We start from the raw sequence: 15645 nt of genomic DNA on the forward strand, positions 1-15645 counted from the left end.
GAAACTGTATAGAAAGACACCTTTTTAAGTTCTCCTTTCCAAATATTTCAGAGAACACCTGAAGGCCATTTATATCAAGCAAAACAAAAATATTACAGTCAAACATATCTCCAATAAGGATTTTCTGCAGGTTTATTTTTAGGGAATCTGCTTATTTTTGCTGCTTAATTCTAAACCCTCCCATTAGGTATTTTAAATGCCTGGGCTTCATTTTTTTCAACAAATGTTTTTATTGCATTGCAGCCACATGCCAGGAATTGTGCTAGATACAAAAATATACTGGTGTGTAAAGCAAATATGATCCCATCACACAACTGAAGGCTAGTGGAAGATAAACTTTAAGTAATCACACAAATTGTGGTTTTCAAAGAAAAGGTGCAGAGCACTATGACAGCATATAAAAGCAACTTCACCTATTGGGGACATGGGATATGTATATGTCAAGAAGACTTCTTATCTACATACAACTGTAAGCTCTTAAAACAGCAAGGGCTCTATCATAGACAGATTCTGCATCTTTCTGCACCTAACACAGTAAGTCATCTATATTTGTTAAATAATTTGTTCCAATTAAAATTTGAGGCTGTCCTTACTCACTAGCCTTCTTTTTTCAGTGGTGTGCATGAAGTCAGCTTTAGAATGATCAATTCTGTAGACACTTTAAGAGAGACAATTTAGAAAGATATACTTTTATTCTTATGATTAAACAATTTAAAAAGAAATGTTTATATGGTTTAATAATCAATATTATCAGATTTAATGGTAGAATACTATTTAAACATCAAAGGAGTAACATTCATATTTCTTTAAAAAATTATTCACATAATTCATGAACTAAAACAGGTTTAAAATTTTTTTCACTAACAGTACACACAGGTTGTTGAAAGTTTTTTAAAAGCATGTATTTTTACACTGTGTATCCTGGAAGTTTATTTATTACTAATTCACAAATATCTTTGCATTGCTTGGAAATATTTAGTGAACCAACATCATCATTGTCTTCTTCAAAGTGATCTAATGTACTGCTATCCAGGACATTAAGTTCTAGTTCGGACACATTTGAAGGCAGGTAAGAACTCACTTGGGATGTTCCTGGTGACTGGCTTTTTTCTGAAGATTTCCAACTACTTCTGGTTTTAACAGAGATGTCTTGACCTCTCTCTGTAATTTTAGAATTGTGCATACTGTTTTGATCTATCCAGTTTTCTTTTTCTTCAGTCCAATGTGATGAAGATAAATCACTAGCTGAGATGCTAGATGCTTCCTCCAAACTTTTATCCTGAGTCTTTGAAATATGACATTTTCTATACGAGTGGACAGGTGACCCAGCTGAAAAAGGTGGGCTAAGGATAGAACACTTGTCACTACTATCTTTCTTTTTGGACACTCTTGTTTCACTAGACTTCCTTGTATATCGACTATGTTTTGGATTTTCTGTCCTTGAACTGCTATCATGAGCTTTACTTCTGCTGGTGTCCTCAGTGGTACAGAAATCTTCAGAATAGCAAGGGCTAGACAAGTCATCTGAATACTTTAGTTCTGAGATGTTTTCATAGCAACTATTTTTACCCGGTCTATTGTCACTTACATCAGCCACAAGAATGTCATTATCTGTGGTTTTGACTTGTCTAATATCTATTTCTTTATCTACAATTCTGTCAACAACAGCATCCTGTTGGAAAACACACGGACTTTGGATTTTCCTTTCCACATTTCCTCCCAAAATATTTGTAGGGGTAAGCCTTTCTGGAATAATGGAATTTGCAGGACTCGCAACTTCTTCCAATGAAACATTATTGATTCTATTTTTACTACAATCAACTGTTTTTTTCCCAGTTGCATATTTCAGTTTAGTTTCTTTACTTGTTCTGCGATCATCAAAAACTCCACTGATTTGTCTTGAGGTATCACTATTTTCAGTAAAAGATGCATCTGAATCTAAATACTTATCTTTAGGCAGTTGTGGCTCCTGATTTAGTTCTGCAGAGCTTAATAGTTTAACTTTGGATGATGGAATTCTGAATTTTGTACCCAACATTTGTGACTGTGATTTTCTATATAGTTCTCTTTTTTCATGTACCAACAACATATCAGGATTTGTCAGCTTTAAACGTAGTCTTAGTGTATTTGTTAAGCCATAAAGTAGCCTCCCTTTTGGAACTCTTTTTTGGAAGGTACCACTGCTCTTTTCAGAATATTTATCTTTCTTACAGTTTTCAATTTGGCTCTTTTTATACTGAAGACTCACTGACTTTTCACATCCCCCCATAGAACGCTTATCCTTCTTGGATTCAGACTGGCATGTGGATTTGGCAGAAGATTCGGGTGACTTCTTATCCTCAGTCCTGTATAACCAGGCTAGGTGAGGATGTATATGAGCAGGACTTGTCACAGGTTGGTCATATAACAAGGACAACTCAACTAACAAAGCATTTAACAAAGGCAACTGCCTTATTGTATTAATTCTATTTTGTTCAGTTTGACATGTTTGATTAGTTGCTCCTATATCCTGAATATGTGGAGGATTTACAAGCACTGGAGGATGCTCATGTGTTGCAGAACTTGGATGTTTTACACAACTCCTGTGTGTTGGGGGATTTACACGCTTTTTTTCAGGAGAAGCACCATCCAATTCCTCAGGTACATTCATTTGAGGCTCAATGGTGATTTTAGCCTGTGCAGGGGGCGGTTTTTCTTGGGTCAAGTTAGTGTAATACAAAGGAGGAGGGCAAAATATATTGGTCTCCATGTCCAATTCTGTGACTTCCCCATTTAGGGAGCTAACATTTCTCCCACTGACAGCACTTGAACATGTAACAACAGAACTGGTTTTGCCATTCTCCACAGAACCCACACTATCAGATTCAGCCTTACTTTGGAGAACCATTTCCTTCAAATCCTTCTGTGCCTCTGGGATTTCTAACTCCCCCAGCGGCCTATCAGCCTCTCTGAGGCTTGGCTGTGAGGCTGGCTGCTGTAGCTGCTGTCTTTCCTGCTGGGTTTCGGGACTGACCTCTGCTCCACCTCCTGTGGGGGTGACGGTGAGGGGCCGCTCAAGTTGGCCCAGCAGGCGGCTTCCCAGGTCAGTCAGGCGGTAGGCCAGTGCAATATCCCCAGTCCGCTCGCCCACTTGATTATGAAGGGGGAAACGTCCCCGGTGACGGTGGGAGCATCCGGAGGCTGCCGGCCCCACTACCCTGTGGGCCGCGGTGGCCAGCGAAATGTCGCAGGCCCCCAGGAGCTGTGGGGTGGGCGTCGGGCGCCCGGGGGGCAGCTGCAGCAGCAAGGTGGCAAGCGGGGTCCGCAGGAGCCGGCGGTGCAGGGTAGCAGGCTGCAGGCGGAAGAGGCAGGACTTGCCGCGACCGAAGCGGATCACGCCGGGCCACGGTTCGGGGGCGGGAGCGCCGGGGCCGTCAGGAGGGTAAACCAACAGCGTGGGGAAGTCCAGCAGGCGGAAGGCCACGGCGGGGCACAAACCGCGCGGCGACGAGGCCTCCCCCTGCTCCTTTTCCTCCTCTTCCTCCTCCTGCGCCACTGCGGCAGCGGGGGGCGGCATCAGCCGAGCTTCCAAACGCACCCAGTCCACCAGCAGCTCCAGAGAGAACAGCCGCTCGGACGGTGACCCCGCCATTGCTGTTGCCCCCGGAAACGCCGCCACGGGCTCCGCAAACGGGAAGCTGAAGCCCCGGACTCTCACGAGAAACCGGAGCAAAAGGCCTCGCTGCCTGCTATCTCGCGAGATTTGCGGAAGCGCTCCTGCAGGTCCCAGGCGGTATCTGCTTTGGGAGTTTTGCTGCTCAATGTATTTGGCTCCTTTGTATGCGTACTTTGTGTGAGCCTTTTTTTTTTTGCCTCCAGACTTATATTAAGACAATTGCTGATGATAATGCTGAGGATATGTGATAAAAGACAGTGAGTTTTTTGGGTAATGATTTTATCACTGCAGATCTTATGTAATTTGGGGGTCAGATCAATATACCTGAGGAATATTGAAAGAAAATCAGGACTCTCCTTCCTTTCCCATGCTAAAAATGAGCCAGGTAGTTAACTGTCCACAGTGGGCCTTCTCTGTGTCTGCTGTTCTACCCAAAAGATGGTGATACTGCTGTCATGGCCGGGGAGCCCCTGCCTTGTAAATTAGAATACTACAGAGACACACACACCACACACACACGGAGTGTGAATACACTGACAAAAACTCTTCTTGGCTGAACTTTGGTGAGGCTCATCTAAGTCTTCTTTCCGATCAGGCTTTGACCTTGGCTTCCAATCCTGTGGAGCCTGAATCACCGAGTTGTAGCAAGAGTCTTGCTATAGCTGTTGAGAGAGAAACCCCAACCCTTCATACCTGATTACCGTCGATACCTGATCAGATTCTTCATTTTCTACCATTAGTATCTGACTACCCTGGCCTGCCTTCAGCAAATATCCTATTAGGTCTGTTTAATCAGAACCCTCCCACCCCTGATGTTTCCTATTAGTAAGTTTCCATCCACTTGACCCGACGCCCCTTTGGCTTTAAATCCCCACTTGTCCATGCTGTATTTGGAATTGAGCCCAGCTCTGTATTGAGATCTCCTTTCTCTTATTGCAGTAGTTCCTGAATACAGTGTTTTTGCCACTTCAGCTACTGTCTGGCCCTGTTTTTTATTTGACAACATTTCCAGCTAAGCCGTCATGATGCATGACAGTAATGTTAATGATCCCATCAATAAAACAAATGTGTATACATAAATATACACACACCTCCAGAGACACAGAGAACTTACTGATCTATCTAGATATTTTAAGAAACATACTCCTAACCTCAATGAGCTAGCCAGCTAGGAATCCAAGGCCAATATGGAGAGCCTTGAATGCCATGGTAAAGAATTTGGACTACATTCTGTATAAATTGTTTTGATTGAATAAGTACATCATATCAATATTTGGAAACAGCATGGGGAGGAATACAAAGGGTGGGTTCTACTAGTTAGAAATTGGATTCAGAGCAATCTATTAGAAGATTACTGCAGTGGTCTAAGAGGCAGATAATTATGTCCTGCACTTGGTCAGGACTAGTGGAAATTAAAAAGAGGTGACAGAAGAGGCATTTGTGATGGAGGAATTTTAAAATTTGGCGAATGGGAAAGAAAAGTCATGGGTGAAAAATTTCTGCTACTGAAGGTGAAAATATTGAGGAGGCGCAGATTTGATGGAAGAAAAAAACTTTGAGTTTTGGGATATGTAGAGTTTGAAGTACCTGCTGCTGGGCATTATATGTGTACAACTTTATTCAGTTTTATAAATTATAGTTAAATTATGTTGCTTCCATGCTCAGAATAACATTGTGAAGCTCAAAAGAAATTCAGAACTGGAGGGATAGATGCTTTAGTGTGAAGAGTCATTGCAATATATAAATACAAGATACTTCTCGGGCCAGGTGCAGTGGCTCATGCCTGTAATCCCAGCACTTTGGGAGGCCAAGGTGGGCGGAACACGAGGTCAGGAGATCGAGACCAGCCTGGCCAAGATGGTGAAGCCCCGTCTCTACTAAAAATACAAAACTTACCTGGGTGTGGTAGTGCATGCCTGTAATCCCAGGTATTTGGGAGACTGAGGCAGGAGAATTGCTTGAACCAGGGAGTCGGAGGTTGCAGTGAGCTGAGATTGCACCACTGCACTCCAGCCTGGTGAAAAAGTGAGACTCCATCTCCAAAAAAAAAAAAAAAAAAAAAAAAAATTACAAGATACTTTTCTTGACTTTGAGAATCTTGCTATGTACTTGCAGAGGACACATATCAAGCAACATGTTCAATGGATAGATGATGTACAGCAATAAAAAAATGACATCATCACAAGTGAAAAGCAATGAGGTATTGCGTCCACGTGTGCCAGAGATATACAGTAGATATAAATTCCTCATAGAAGATATCCTGTAGTTAGCCTTTTGAATAAGGTTAATAGTGTACACTAGTAGCACTTGTATGTCTCTCACATATGAATTAAAGTCCCTCTTCTATAAAGACATTAGTTCTGCAGTATGTAGTTTCTGCAACGATAATAACTTATCTACCCAACCACTCCACATGACTGGTATTATAATATGTGAATTTCATAATTGTAAATAATGCTAAAGGTAACAAATAAAATTTTGCCATGACAAATATTTTCGCCATGTTTCTACACCACACATGGAGAAGTAGCACAGTGCAGTAGCTGAGCGCCCGGGTTCTGGAAGCAAGCTACCTGGCTCAAATCCTGGTCCTGTGACCTTATACTAGTTTCCGAACTCTCTGTGAATCATTATCCTCTTTTAAAAAATACAGTTACAGTAACTACCTCATAAAAATATTATGTATGTTAAGTGAATTAATATTTACAAAACTCTTAGAACAGTGCCTAGCATATAGTAAATATTTGTTAAAATAAATATTGTTTCATTTATTACTTCCCACATGGCAGACTTTTAGCTGAGTATTTAAAACACTGCTGTTGTAGTTAGCAAAAAAATAATTTATCCAACATGGGCCCATGATTTTCAATCTGTAAAAGGTTTTATGCTCTGTATTTTATTTTTCATGCAGGAGCTAGCTGTTTTTTCCACAGGTCAAGGTCAGGCTAGGCAAGAGACTATGGATTATTGAAATATAAAAAGCTATTGTCATTGGAGAGAGAAGTAGGGAAGGACATAAGTAAAAAGTATGAGTTTCAGTGTGTGATATGCTGAGTTTGATACCTGATATACATCCAGGTAGATACATCTAAGTTAGATGTATGGATATGAAACTTACAAGAGAGGTCTGGGCTGAAAGGATACATCAAAAGTTGGATGGCAACCTAATTTCTTCATATAAGACCTGAATTAGTATAGTAATGAGACATTATTTTCTTCTTTTATGTAAATTACTTTGAAACAGTGCATATTGCAAGAATTTTGGGTTGATCTCTGATGATCAGATATGATGTTAACTACCTTTTCTAGGGGAAATAACTTTGGGGTGAGAACAGGCAGAGGAAGTCAGCATCATTAACTAAGGTAGTACACCCTCAAGACATGATGGGACTAATAATTTGGGCTGGAAGCAGAAACTGAATTAGTAAAACTCACTGAGCTGTGTGAGTCTGGCTGTTTAGAGGCAAACCTGTTGTCATAGGGCTGTGGACCCCAAGAAGTAGATTCAGCAGATGGATCATTGTAGCAGGGGTTGTAACAAAGTGGCATTCGTTGGAGTTAAGTAGGAGAGCAGTTGGTCTAGTTTGGAGCAGAAGCCCAGATACATGGAAAATGTCACGGGGGCTGGAAAACCCAAGTGCACGTCATGGATGCAACCTAATCTACTTAGCTTCAGAAAATGGAAAGGAGCTCCTGGACTGTTGAGGGAAGTGATGTGGCCATCCAGTTGTGTGCATTGAGCAAACACTGATTAGGAGAAATGTGTGTCTAGTTGACATGAAAATGTCCAAGGCTTATTCTAGAAGCACCGAATACTAATTCCAGGTCTCAGTATCGGGGACATCGTACTGCCTACAGACTTCCTTGCTTAATCAGGATTACCTCTAGAACCAAGTATAACCACCCATAATTGGCAGAGACAGAGGGGACTGAAGACGTCCTCTCCCACCAGGTGGAAGATACAGAGCTGAGGGAAGAAGAACCTGTGTGAATCTAAGTAGGAGGAAATGAAATTCAACATCCCTTATTTCAGAATAATTCTTTACACCAGTGTTTCCTTTCCCCAACAAAAAGAATATAACACAAATACCACACGATCTTACTTGTAAGTGGGAGCTAAACATTGAGTACACTTGGACATAAAGATGGGGACAACAGACACTGGGGACTACTAGAGGGGAGAGGGTGGGGAAAGAGGGCTGCAAAACTACCTGTCGGAAACTATGCCCACTACCTGGGTGAAGGGATCATTTGTACACCAAACCTCAATCACTTGCAATTTAATAAAATAATGAAAGACCTAATAAGAAATAATTCTAGAGGAAAATTTCTTAAAAAAAAAAAAAAAAAACAAACAAATGCAGAAAATATAATCTGCAATCTTGAAAATAGAAATGTGAAAAGACCAAGTGAAAGCCTTTTTCCCTCGACCATGGTTTAAAACCCCTAGCATATGCAAATGCATGGCAAGCCTGGGAACCTTAGCTCTTAGAATTCCTCTGGAGACAGACTGGGAAGTTGGGAGTTCTTGTTGCAGCTCTCTTTCCCTCAGGTCCTCTTCTGTTGTCTCCCAAGGGCTTGCATTTCAGGATTCTAGGTACATACTGTATTTCTGGAGCAAGAAAATTTCAATCAGAAGAAGCCGATTTCCAGTCATTCATTCAGGACTTCAGATTAAAGCCTGCTTTAAGCAGAAAGCTGCCCTGCCTCTAGATCTGATTAGAGGCTCCTGAAATCTAAGCCAGATATCTCCCTCTTTGCTAACTGGGTTACAAATGGACCTCACACAACTTAAACACCACAAATGACCAGAACTTTAATAACATTCACCTTGACATGTTTCATCATTGGTAAAGACGGCATAACTCTGTCTTCAGAATAAATCTCCAGTGTTTGAATGTGGATCTTTTTCTTTGTTTCCAGTCTTTTCATTCCCTTCTATTTCTAAATTTCTGGAAAGGGGGAATCATAGCTTTTCCATGTGTTGTCATTAAATCCGGGGCAGAGTTATGATCAGAACATGATTACCATTTCCAATATCACAGATACAAAATAGCTGTGGTAAATAAATGCAAATAATCTAAAAATATTCTGCAAAATGGTACCAAGGCTCTGCATTGCATTTTCAGTTTTTATTTTAAACTTGCTAGAACTTGATACTGGAAATTCATTCACTTGAGAAGGACAAGGAGAAAGATTAGAGGGTGGAAGGAAGGGAGGGGCTGGGAGTTGGGGAGTAAACAAAGGAACTACTGGAGATTAAAGGGAAACAATGGTCTATACCCCACTCTGATAAATCTCTCTACCAGAAAGGAAGGGGATAAAGAAATTATGAAGCATCCTAAGGTATTGGAAATGTATGAGTTCATTAATAAGCTAAATCGTATATACAATTGTAGGAGTGGTTTAGTGAAAATTATTTGACTGTCATTGGCAATTAGAAATGTATCATAGCGGAGGCCGGGTGCGGTGGCTCATGCCTGTAATCCCAGCACTTTGGGAGGCCGAGGCGGGCGGATCATGAGGTCAAGAGATTGAGACCAACCTGGCCGATATGGTGAAATCCCGTCTCCACTAAAAATACAAAAATTAGCTGGGCATGGTGGTTCGTGCCTGTAGTCTCAGCTACTCAAGAGACTGAGGCAGGAGAATCGCTTGAACCTGGGAGGCGGAGGCTGCAGTGAGTCGAGATTGTGCCACTGCACTCCAGCCTGGGTAACAAGAATGAAACTCTGTCTCAAAAAAAAAAAAAGAAAGAAAGAAAGAAAAGAAGAAATGTAGCATAGTGGAATCAACATAGTCTTTGAAGTCGGGCAGTCCTGGATTAAAATATCAGCTTCTCCATTTTATACCCATGTAACTCTAGGACAAGTTCTTCAACTCTGGGAATTTTCCTCCCATGTTATCTCACAGATTTTCAAACTATGGCATGCATGTTAAAATGCAGAATCTTAGGTCCATCTTCCAGAGATTTTGATTTCCTAGGTCTGAGGCAAGGCCCAGAAATATACATTTCTAACTATCATCCCAGATGATTTTGATACAGGGAGTTACTGGACTTTTCTTTGAGAACCACCATCCTAGTTTATGGTACATTGCAGATAGCCATATTTCTGTCTTCTGCATTTGTAACAAGTATATGCTGATCATATAGTAGTATCATATACAACAAGTAGTATAATCATGCCAATAGAGTAGTAGGAAAGATTTATGTAATCATAGCTCCTTCTTTCACACTTTCAGTGTGAAATGGAAGAAATGAAGTAGGTAACCTTTAGCAATGAAGCATTGCTGTCAACATGCCACCGTGCCAAGAGATGCCAATGTAGCAGCAACAACAGCAGCCTTAAGAGAGAGACAGCTTACCATCAAGTACTCAGAAGAAGCTTCAGAAAGCCCCCAGAGGAAGGTAGTTTATGAGAAACCCCCTCATAAGCAGAATGCTGCCTGCCAAGACACCAAAACCATTGTTCTGCCCCAAGAAAGACTGACTACGGATTCCTTGGACAGAGTACCCTCCTGCCTTCAGTTAGTGGGGAGGGCTGAAACATGAAATCTTGCTCATAAATTCTTTCCTTCCCATGCATATAAACACTGTTAGGTATTTTGGCCTAGACCATCTTGTCAAGACTCTGTAAATAGTTGTCCCATGTAATAGAATTAGGTTTAAATTAGGTTTATTTTAAATTACTTGTTAAATAAAAATTATAGGAGGCCATTGTTTTGGACTAAGCTCCTGCACTAGGCCCCAACAGACTAGACTAAAAATCAAAATGCAGTCATTCGCGCCGTAATTTCAGGTCACCAAACTGAAACTAAGTTATTTGACTGTCTCTCTATCAGGAGAAAGGGATAACTGCTTTAATCCTTACAATAAAAAGTAGGGTGATGTTAACCAATTGGTTATTTCTCTATTGTTCCGTTTTCCTGCTCCTGCCTTACAAGGGAAGTAACTTTGAAATGAACAATGCACTTTGTGTTCTTGCTTTCTGCTTTCTTGGGCCCTTCTCTGTCTATAAAGCCGACCTCTTTGGCTTAGCTCTGTGAAACACTGATTCTATTTTGTGGAATGAAGTGTTTTCTGATTCTAGAATAGCCAATAAAGCCAACTGAGATCTTTAAACTAAATTTGTTGCAATTTTGTCTTTTGACACTACTCACTTATAATTTAGATTCTTCTAAAAGATAGCCAGCTGTTCTTTTCATAATTAGGAAGATATGGGAAATAAATAAAAAGTCTTGATAATTGTAGCAAGCAGATTTGTCCTTTAGGAGACTCTTACCAAAATGGGAGCTTGGGGTACACTGAAATAGCTCTATAAATAGCTGCCAGTTTTATCGAGCTTATCATATGCGCTTGGCATTGCATTTGATCTCTTACAGACTGTATTTAATCTTCATAACAACTCCATGAAATTATTGGCATACTCTTAAGGAAACCAATGTAACTAACTTGGAGAGGTTAAATAATATATTCAAAGTTACATAGCAAGTAACTGGTAAAGTATCATTAAAATACATTTCTGCCTGTCTTTGAAAAAATAGCTTGTGTTCATCCCACTAGACTCCTTCATGTTATTTGTTTATGCTCAAGGAAAGTATTAATGTACAGGAAACTGACACTATCCAATTGGAACATGTATTTGGGGGTACAAAGGAGCAATTTAACAATACCACAAGGAAACAAAGAGGAAAATGCTGAACATCTTATGTTCTGTAAGAAAACAGACCCGACTTAAGTGACAAATTAGGGGCACGTAAAAAGGGGAGGTAGAGAAGTGGGTTGCTCCAGATTATGGTTTTTTTTTTGAGATGGAGTCTCGCTGCTGTTGCATAGGCTGGAGTGCAGTGGTGCGATCTCGGCTCACTGCAACCTCCACCTCCCCAGTTCAAGCAACTTTCCTTCCTCAGCCTCCCGAGTAACTGGGATTACAGGCGTGTGCTACCATGCCTGGCTAATTTTTGCATATTTAGTAGAGACGGGGTTTTCTGGCATGTTGGCCGGGCTGGTCTCCAACTCCTGACCTCAGATGATCCACCAGCCTTGGCCTCCCAAAGTGTTAAGATTACAGGCATTAGCCACCATGCCCAGCTCAGATTCTGTTTTAGCAGACACAACCATCAAATGTGACATGTGCACCTTCTTTGAATTCTTAAATAAACCGTCTGAACAAAACAACGTGTTTGAGACAACAGGGGTGATTTCAGTACTGATTGTTTTTAGATGCTACAAAATAATTATAGTTTAAGGTTAAGTGTGTTAAACTCATGAAGGTTAGCTATGTTGATGGAAAAACCAAACTCCATAAAATATTTAAAGAGGTTTATTCTGAGCCAATATGAGTGACCATGGCCGGGGTGGGGGGACAGTGAAAAGAGGTCCTGAGAAAAGTGTGCCCAAGGCAGTCAGGTTACAGGTTGGTTTCATACATTTAAGGGAGATAGGAATTGTAGGGAAAATCACAGTACATGAAAGGTGTACATTAGTTCAGCCTAAAGAGACAGGATATCTTGGAATGGGACCTTATGGGTGAATTCAAAGATTTTTTGATTGGCAATCGGTTGAAAGAGTTATGCTTTGTCTCAGGACTTGAAGTCAGTGGAAAGAGATGCTTGAATCATGATAAGGGGGATTGTGAAGACAAAGGTTCTTGTCATGTAGATGAAGCCTCCAGGTAACATCCTTTAAAGAAAACAGGTAGTAAATGTTGCTTTTCAGACCTTAAAAATGTGTCAGACTCTTAGTTCATCTCCCCTAGATCCAGCAATAGCCTGGCTGCATTAATGGTGATTGCCTACAGATGCAAATTTCCCCCAGCAAAGAAAGCTTTCAGGGCCATTTCAAAAGATGTCAAAGAAATATATTTTGGGGTAAAATATTTTTATGTCCTTCAGGGTCTTCTGTCATGCGATGCTATACCAGAATCAGGTTGGAATTTGGTGTCTTAGTGCCACAAAAATTCAGTTTTTCAGTCTTATGATCTCTGTTTTAATGTTAGTGCTGGTCGGGGTGCCTAAACTCCAAAAAGAAGGGGTGTATTGAGGCATGTCCAGCCTCCCTTCCCATCATGGCTGGGGATTCCATTTTTTAGGTTGCTCTGGGGTCTCCGTGGCTCAGTGGGGAGGGTTTCATTCAGTTGGTTGTTGGAGGGCTTTGGATTTTATTCTTAGCTTACAGCTATGAGAATACTCGTGCAGATAAGAGCTACACAATGAGGTAGTAGGACTGAAATGACAATGCCTGGAGTTTGCCTTATGATGCCTCAGGGAAAAAGAAAAACCATATAAGAAAAGCCAACGTGGCAAAGTCTGGACAATTATGGAATCTGTGGGGTAGGCATATGGAGTATATGGAGTTACTTGTGGTTTTTCTGTACTTTAGTGGATGTTTTAACCTTTTTATAAACTAATAGTGGATTTTCTTTCACAAGTTTCAGATTAGCCGTAAAAGACTGTGAACTTGAGTATAGCACCAGATATCAGTACTGTAGAAACTAACCACAATGTATAATCGTGTTTCCAGGGGAAATTGCTTTTTACTGCTGGAGTTGTGAGAATCTAGAATATCCAGAATTAAGTTCTGATGGCTGTACTGAGTAGCTACCTAAAATGAGGGGTATTTGTAAGTAGGTCATATATAAATAGCATGCCTCCTTTCTATAGATCTTAAAGGCCAAGCATGTTTAAAATTCCTTCTGCCCTTGCTTCATTTCTCAATGCCAGCCACTTCAAGGTGCGGGGGGCAGAGGGGCAGGAAGGGGACCCTCATCGCCTTTTCTTTTGTATGTATGTATTATCTTTTAATTTACTTCCCTGTCAACCAGCTATTTTAGGATGACAGCCACAATTTACAGTAACAAGTTTATTTTTCTTTAAAACATACATGTGTTTATTGTGTTTTGAACTGGAAATTCAAAAGGCAAATTCAGATCAGTAGGTACCATGTTTTTTGTTTTTTTTTATTTTGGAGACGGAGTCTTGTTCTGTTACCCAGGCTGGAGTGCAGTGACTCGATCTTGGCTCACTGCAACCTCCTCCTCCCGGGTTCAAGCAATTCTCCTGTTTCAGCCTCCCAAGTAGCTGGGATTAGAGGCATGTGCGGATGAGAGGCATGTGCCTCTAATCTGGCTAATTTATGTATTTTCACTAGAGGCGGGGTTTTGCCTTGCTGGTCAGGCTGGTCTCGGACTCCTGACCTTGGGTGATACACTCGCCTTGGCCTCCCAAAGTGCTGGGATTACAGGCATAAGCCACCACACCTGGCCGGTACCATGCTTTATATGTATCATAAAATGCTAAGTACATAGTAAATGTATTTTCAAAGTTTAAATAACAAGAACATGAAATAATTTACCTCCTTGTCAATGCAGGGATCTTCAAGACCATATCCCAAGCAACTTATCCACTTTTGTTTTTACCGTTTGCTGTTCCTTGTTTATACACTCTAGTTTTCCTATTCTCAGTGCTAGTATCTACGGTTTATATTCCCTTGACCTTGAATGCCCTCCTCTGCTTTTCCACAGATCATAAACATCATCTTTCTTTAAAGTCTAAATCAAATGCTATGTCTTTTTAAAATTCTTTCCTGGTAGTCCTGGCTGTAAGTGATCTTTTCTTTTCTCTGCTGCACTTAATCTCCTTTGTGAACTATTACTTCTGTCTTGTATTATTACTGTTACACACATGAGTTTATTGCCTATAGTTCTCTATAAGCTCCTTGACAATGTTATTTTTTAATTTTTGCATGCCTACAGCAATGAACACAGTACCTTGTTTCTAGACATAGTATTTGTATATACAATATTTGATAAATTAATACATGAAGAGTATAGTTCCTTATAGGACTTGCTTGTGTAGAACACTAAGTTCAGAAAATATCATAAGCTAAAAACTTACAAATATTTAAAACAAAACTAAGATGCTTCCCAGTTTGCAGTGTTCTTTGTGTAGAATGTGTTTTGTCAAAACCACAGAGAAGCTCATAGAGTGTTCAGGACTTTTCAAAGAGGCCCTACTGTGTTCAATTTGCCTTAGATTTTGAAGTTATGGTTGACTGAATCCAAGGCCTTAGGTAGTTAGATTAGAGTAAACAGGATTAAGTGTTCTTCTCTCCATGCCGATTTTATGACTTGCAGGACTTCTCTGCAGGTTTCCTTTCTGTGCAAGCACTGGAAGTAAACATTCTCTGAAGATTGCTCAGTGTCCGCAAGACAGCAGGAGGCATGAGACCCCTATTGCAACCATGGCAGAGGTTGCAAATGACACCATGCAATTGGAAGCTCTGCCTCCTTTTAAATGATTACTCTTAAAAGATGCAACCTCCGAATGAAATTGTAATCCAACCTAGCTAAAAATAGACTCCCTGTTCACTCAGCTTAGATTTTCTTAAATCATTCCCCCTGTTCTTTGAAATGTCTTCTCTTTTGTTTCCCTGCTTCGCACCTGCATAACCTGGCATATTGGGGCAGTGCTACTTGTCATAAATAGAAAGAACTAATATACGAGGTGGACTATTCAACTCACATGTCCCAGGTCCCACACGAAGGGCCTTGGTCATACCTCCCATCCATTAGGATGGCTACAAGCAAAAAAACAGAAAATAAGAACTGTTTCCAAGCATGTGGGGAAACTGGAGGCCTTCTGTACCACTGGTGGAATTATACAACAGTGAAACTGCTGTGGAAATGAGTTTGGTGGTGACATGCATGGAATTGTGTCCCCCAAAATTCATACATTAAAGCCCTAACCCCTAATATGACTGTACTGTAATTAGCTATGAAGCCTTCCAAAGATAACAGGATGTTGAATTAGAGCCCCACACTATAGGTCCTTCTCAGCGTATATTCTTATATGGACACCCAATAGGATGGGTTTCCATATAAGAAGAGGAGAAGCTACTACAAATATGGGTCCACCACCCACCACATAACTACATGCTGATAGATCACACACACCCACACTGCACCTCCATCCTGATAGATCACCCTCCA

General features: G+C 40.7%; 1 protein-coding gene across 1 annotated transcript; it reads right to left on the minus strand.

The window, feature by feature from the left end:
* Positions 1-678: 678 nt before the first annotated feature.
* MAP10 (microtubule associated protein 10) lies at positions 679-4058 on the minus strand. The gene has a single exon (XM_023191849.2). It carries the CDS (start codon positions 3629-3631, stop codon positions 908-910), a length of 2724 nt encoding a protein of 907 aa, XP_023047617.2. The 5' UTR covers positions 3632-4058; the 3' UTR covers positions 679-907.
* Positions 4059-15645: the final 11587 nt, after the last annotated feature.

Source organism: Piliocolobus tephrosceles, chromosome 1, assembly GCF_002776525.5.
Source record: "Piliocolobus tephrosceles isolate RC106 chromosome 1, ASM277652v3, whole genome shotgun sequence".
In the NCBI taxonomy this organism is placed as follows: domain Eukaryota; kingdom Metazoa; phylum Chordata; class Mammalia; order Primates; family Cercopithecidae; genus Piliocolobus; species Piliocolobus tephrosceles.

Bases quoted from the DNA above. Each gene is read 5' to 3' on its own strand.
- MAP10 (XM_023191849.2), bottom strand. From the start codon at position 3,631: ATGGCGGGGTCACCGTCCGAGCGGCTGTTCTCTCTGGAGCTGCTGGTG.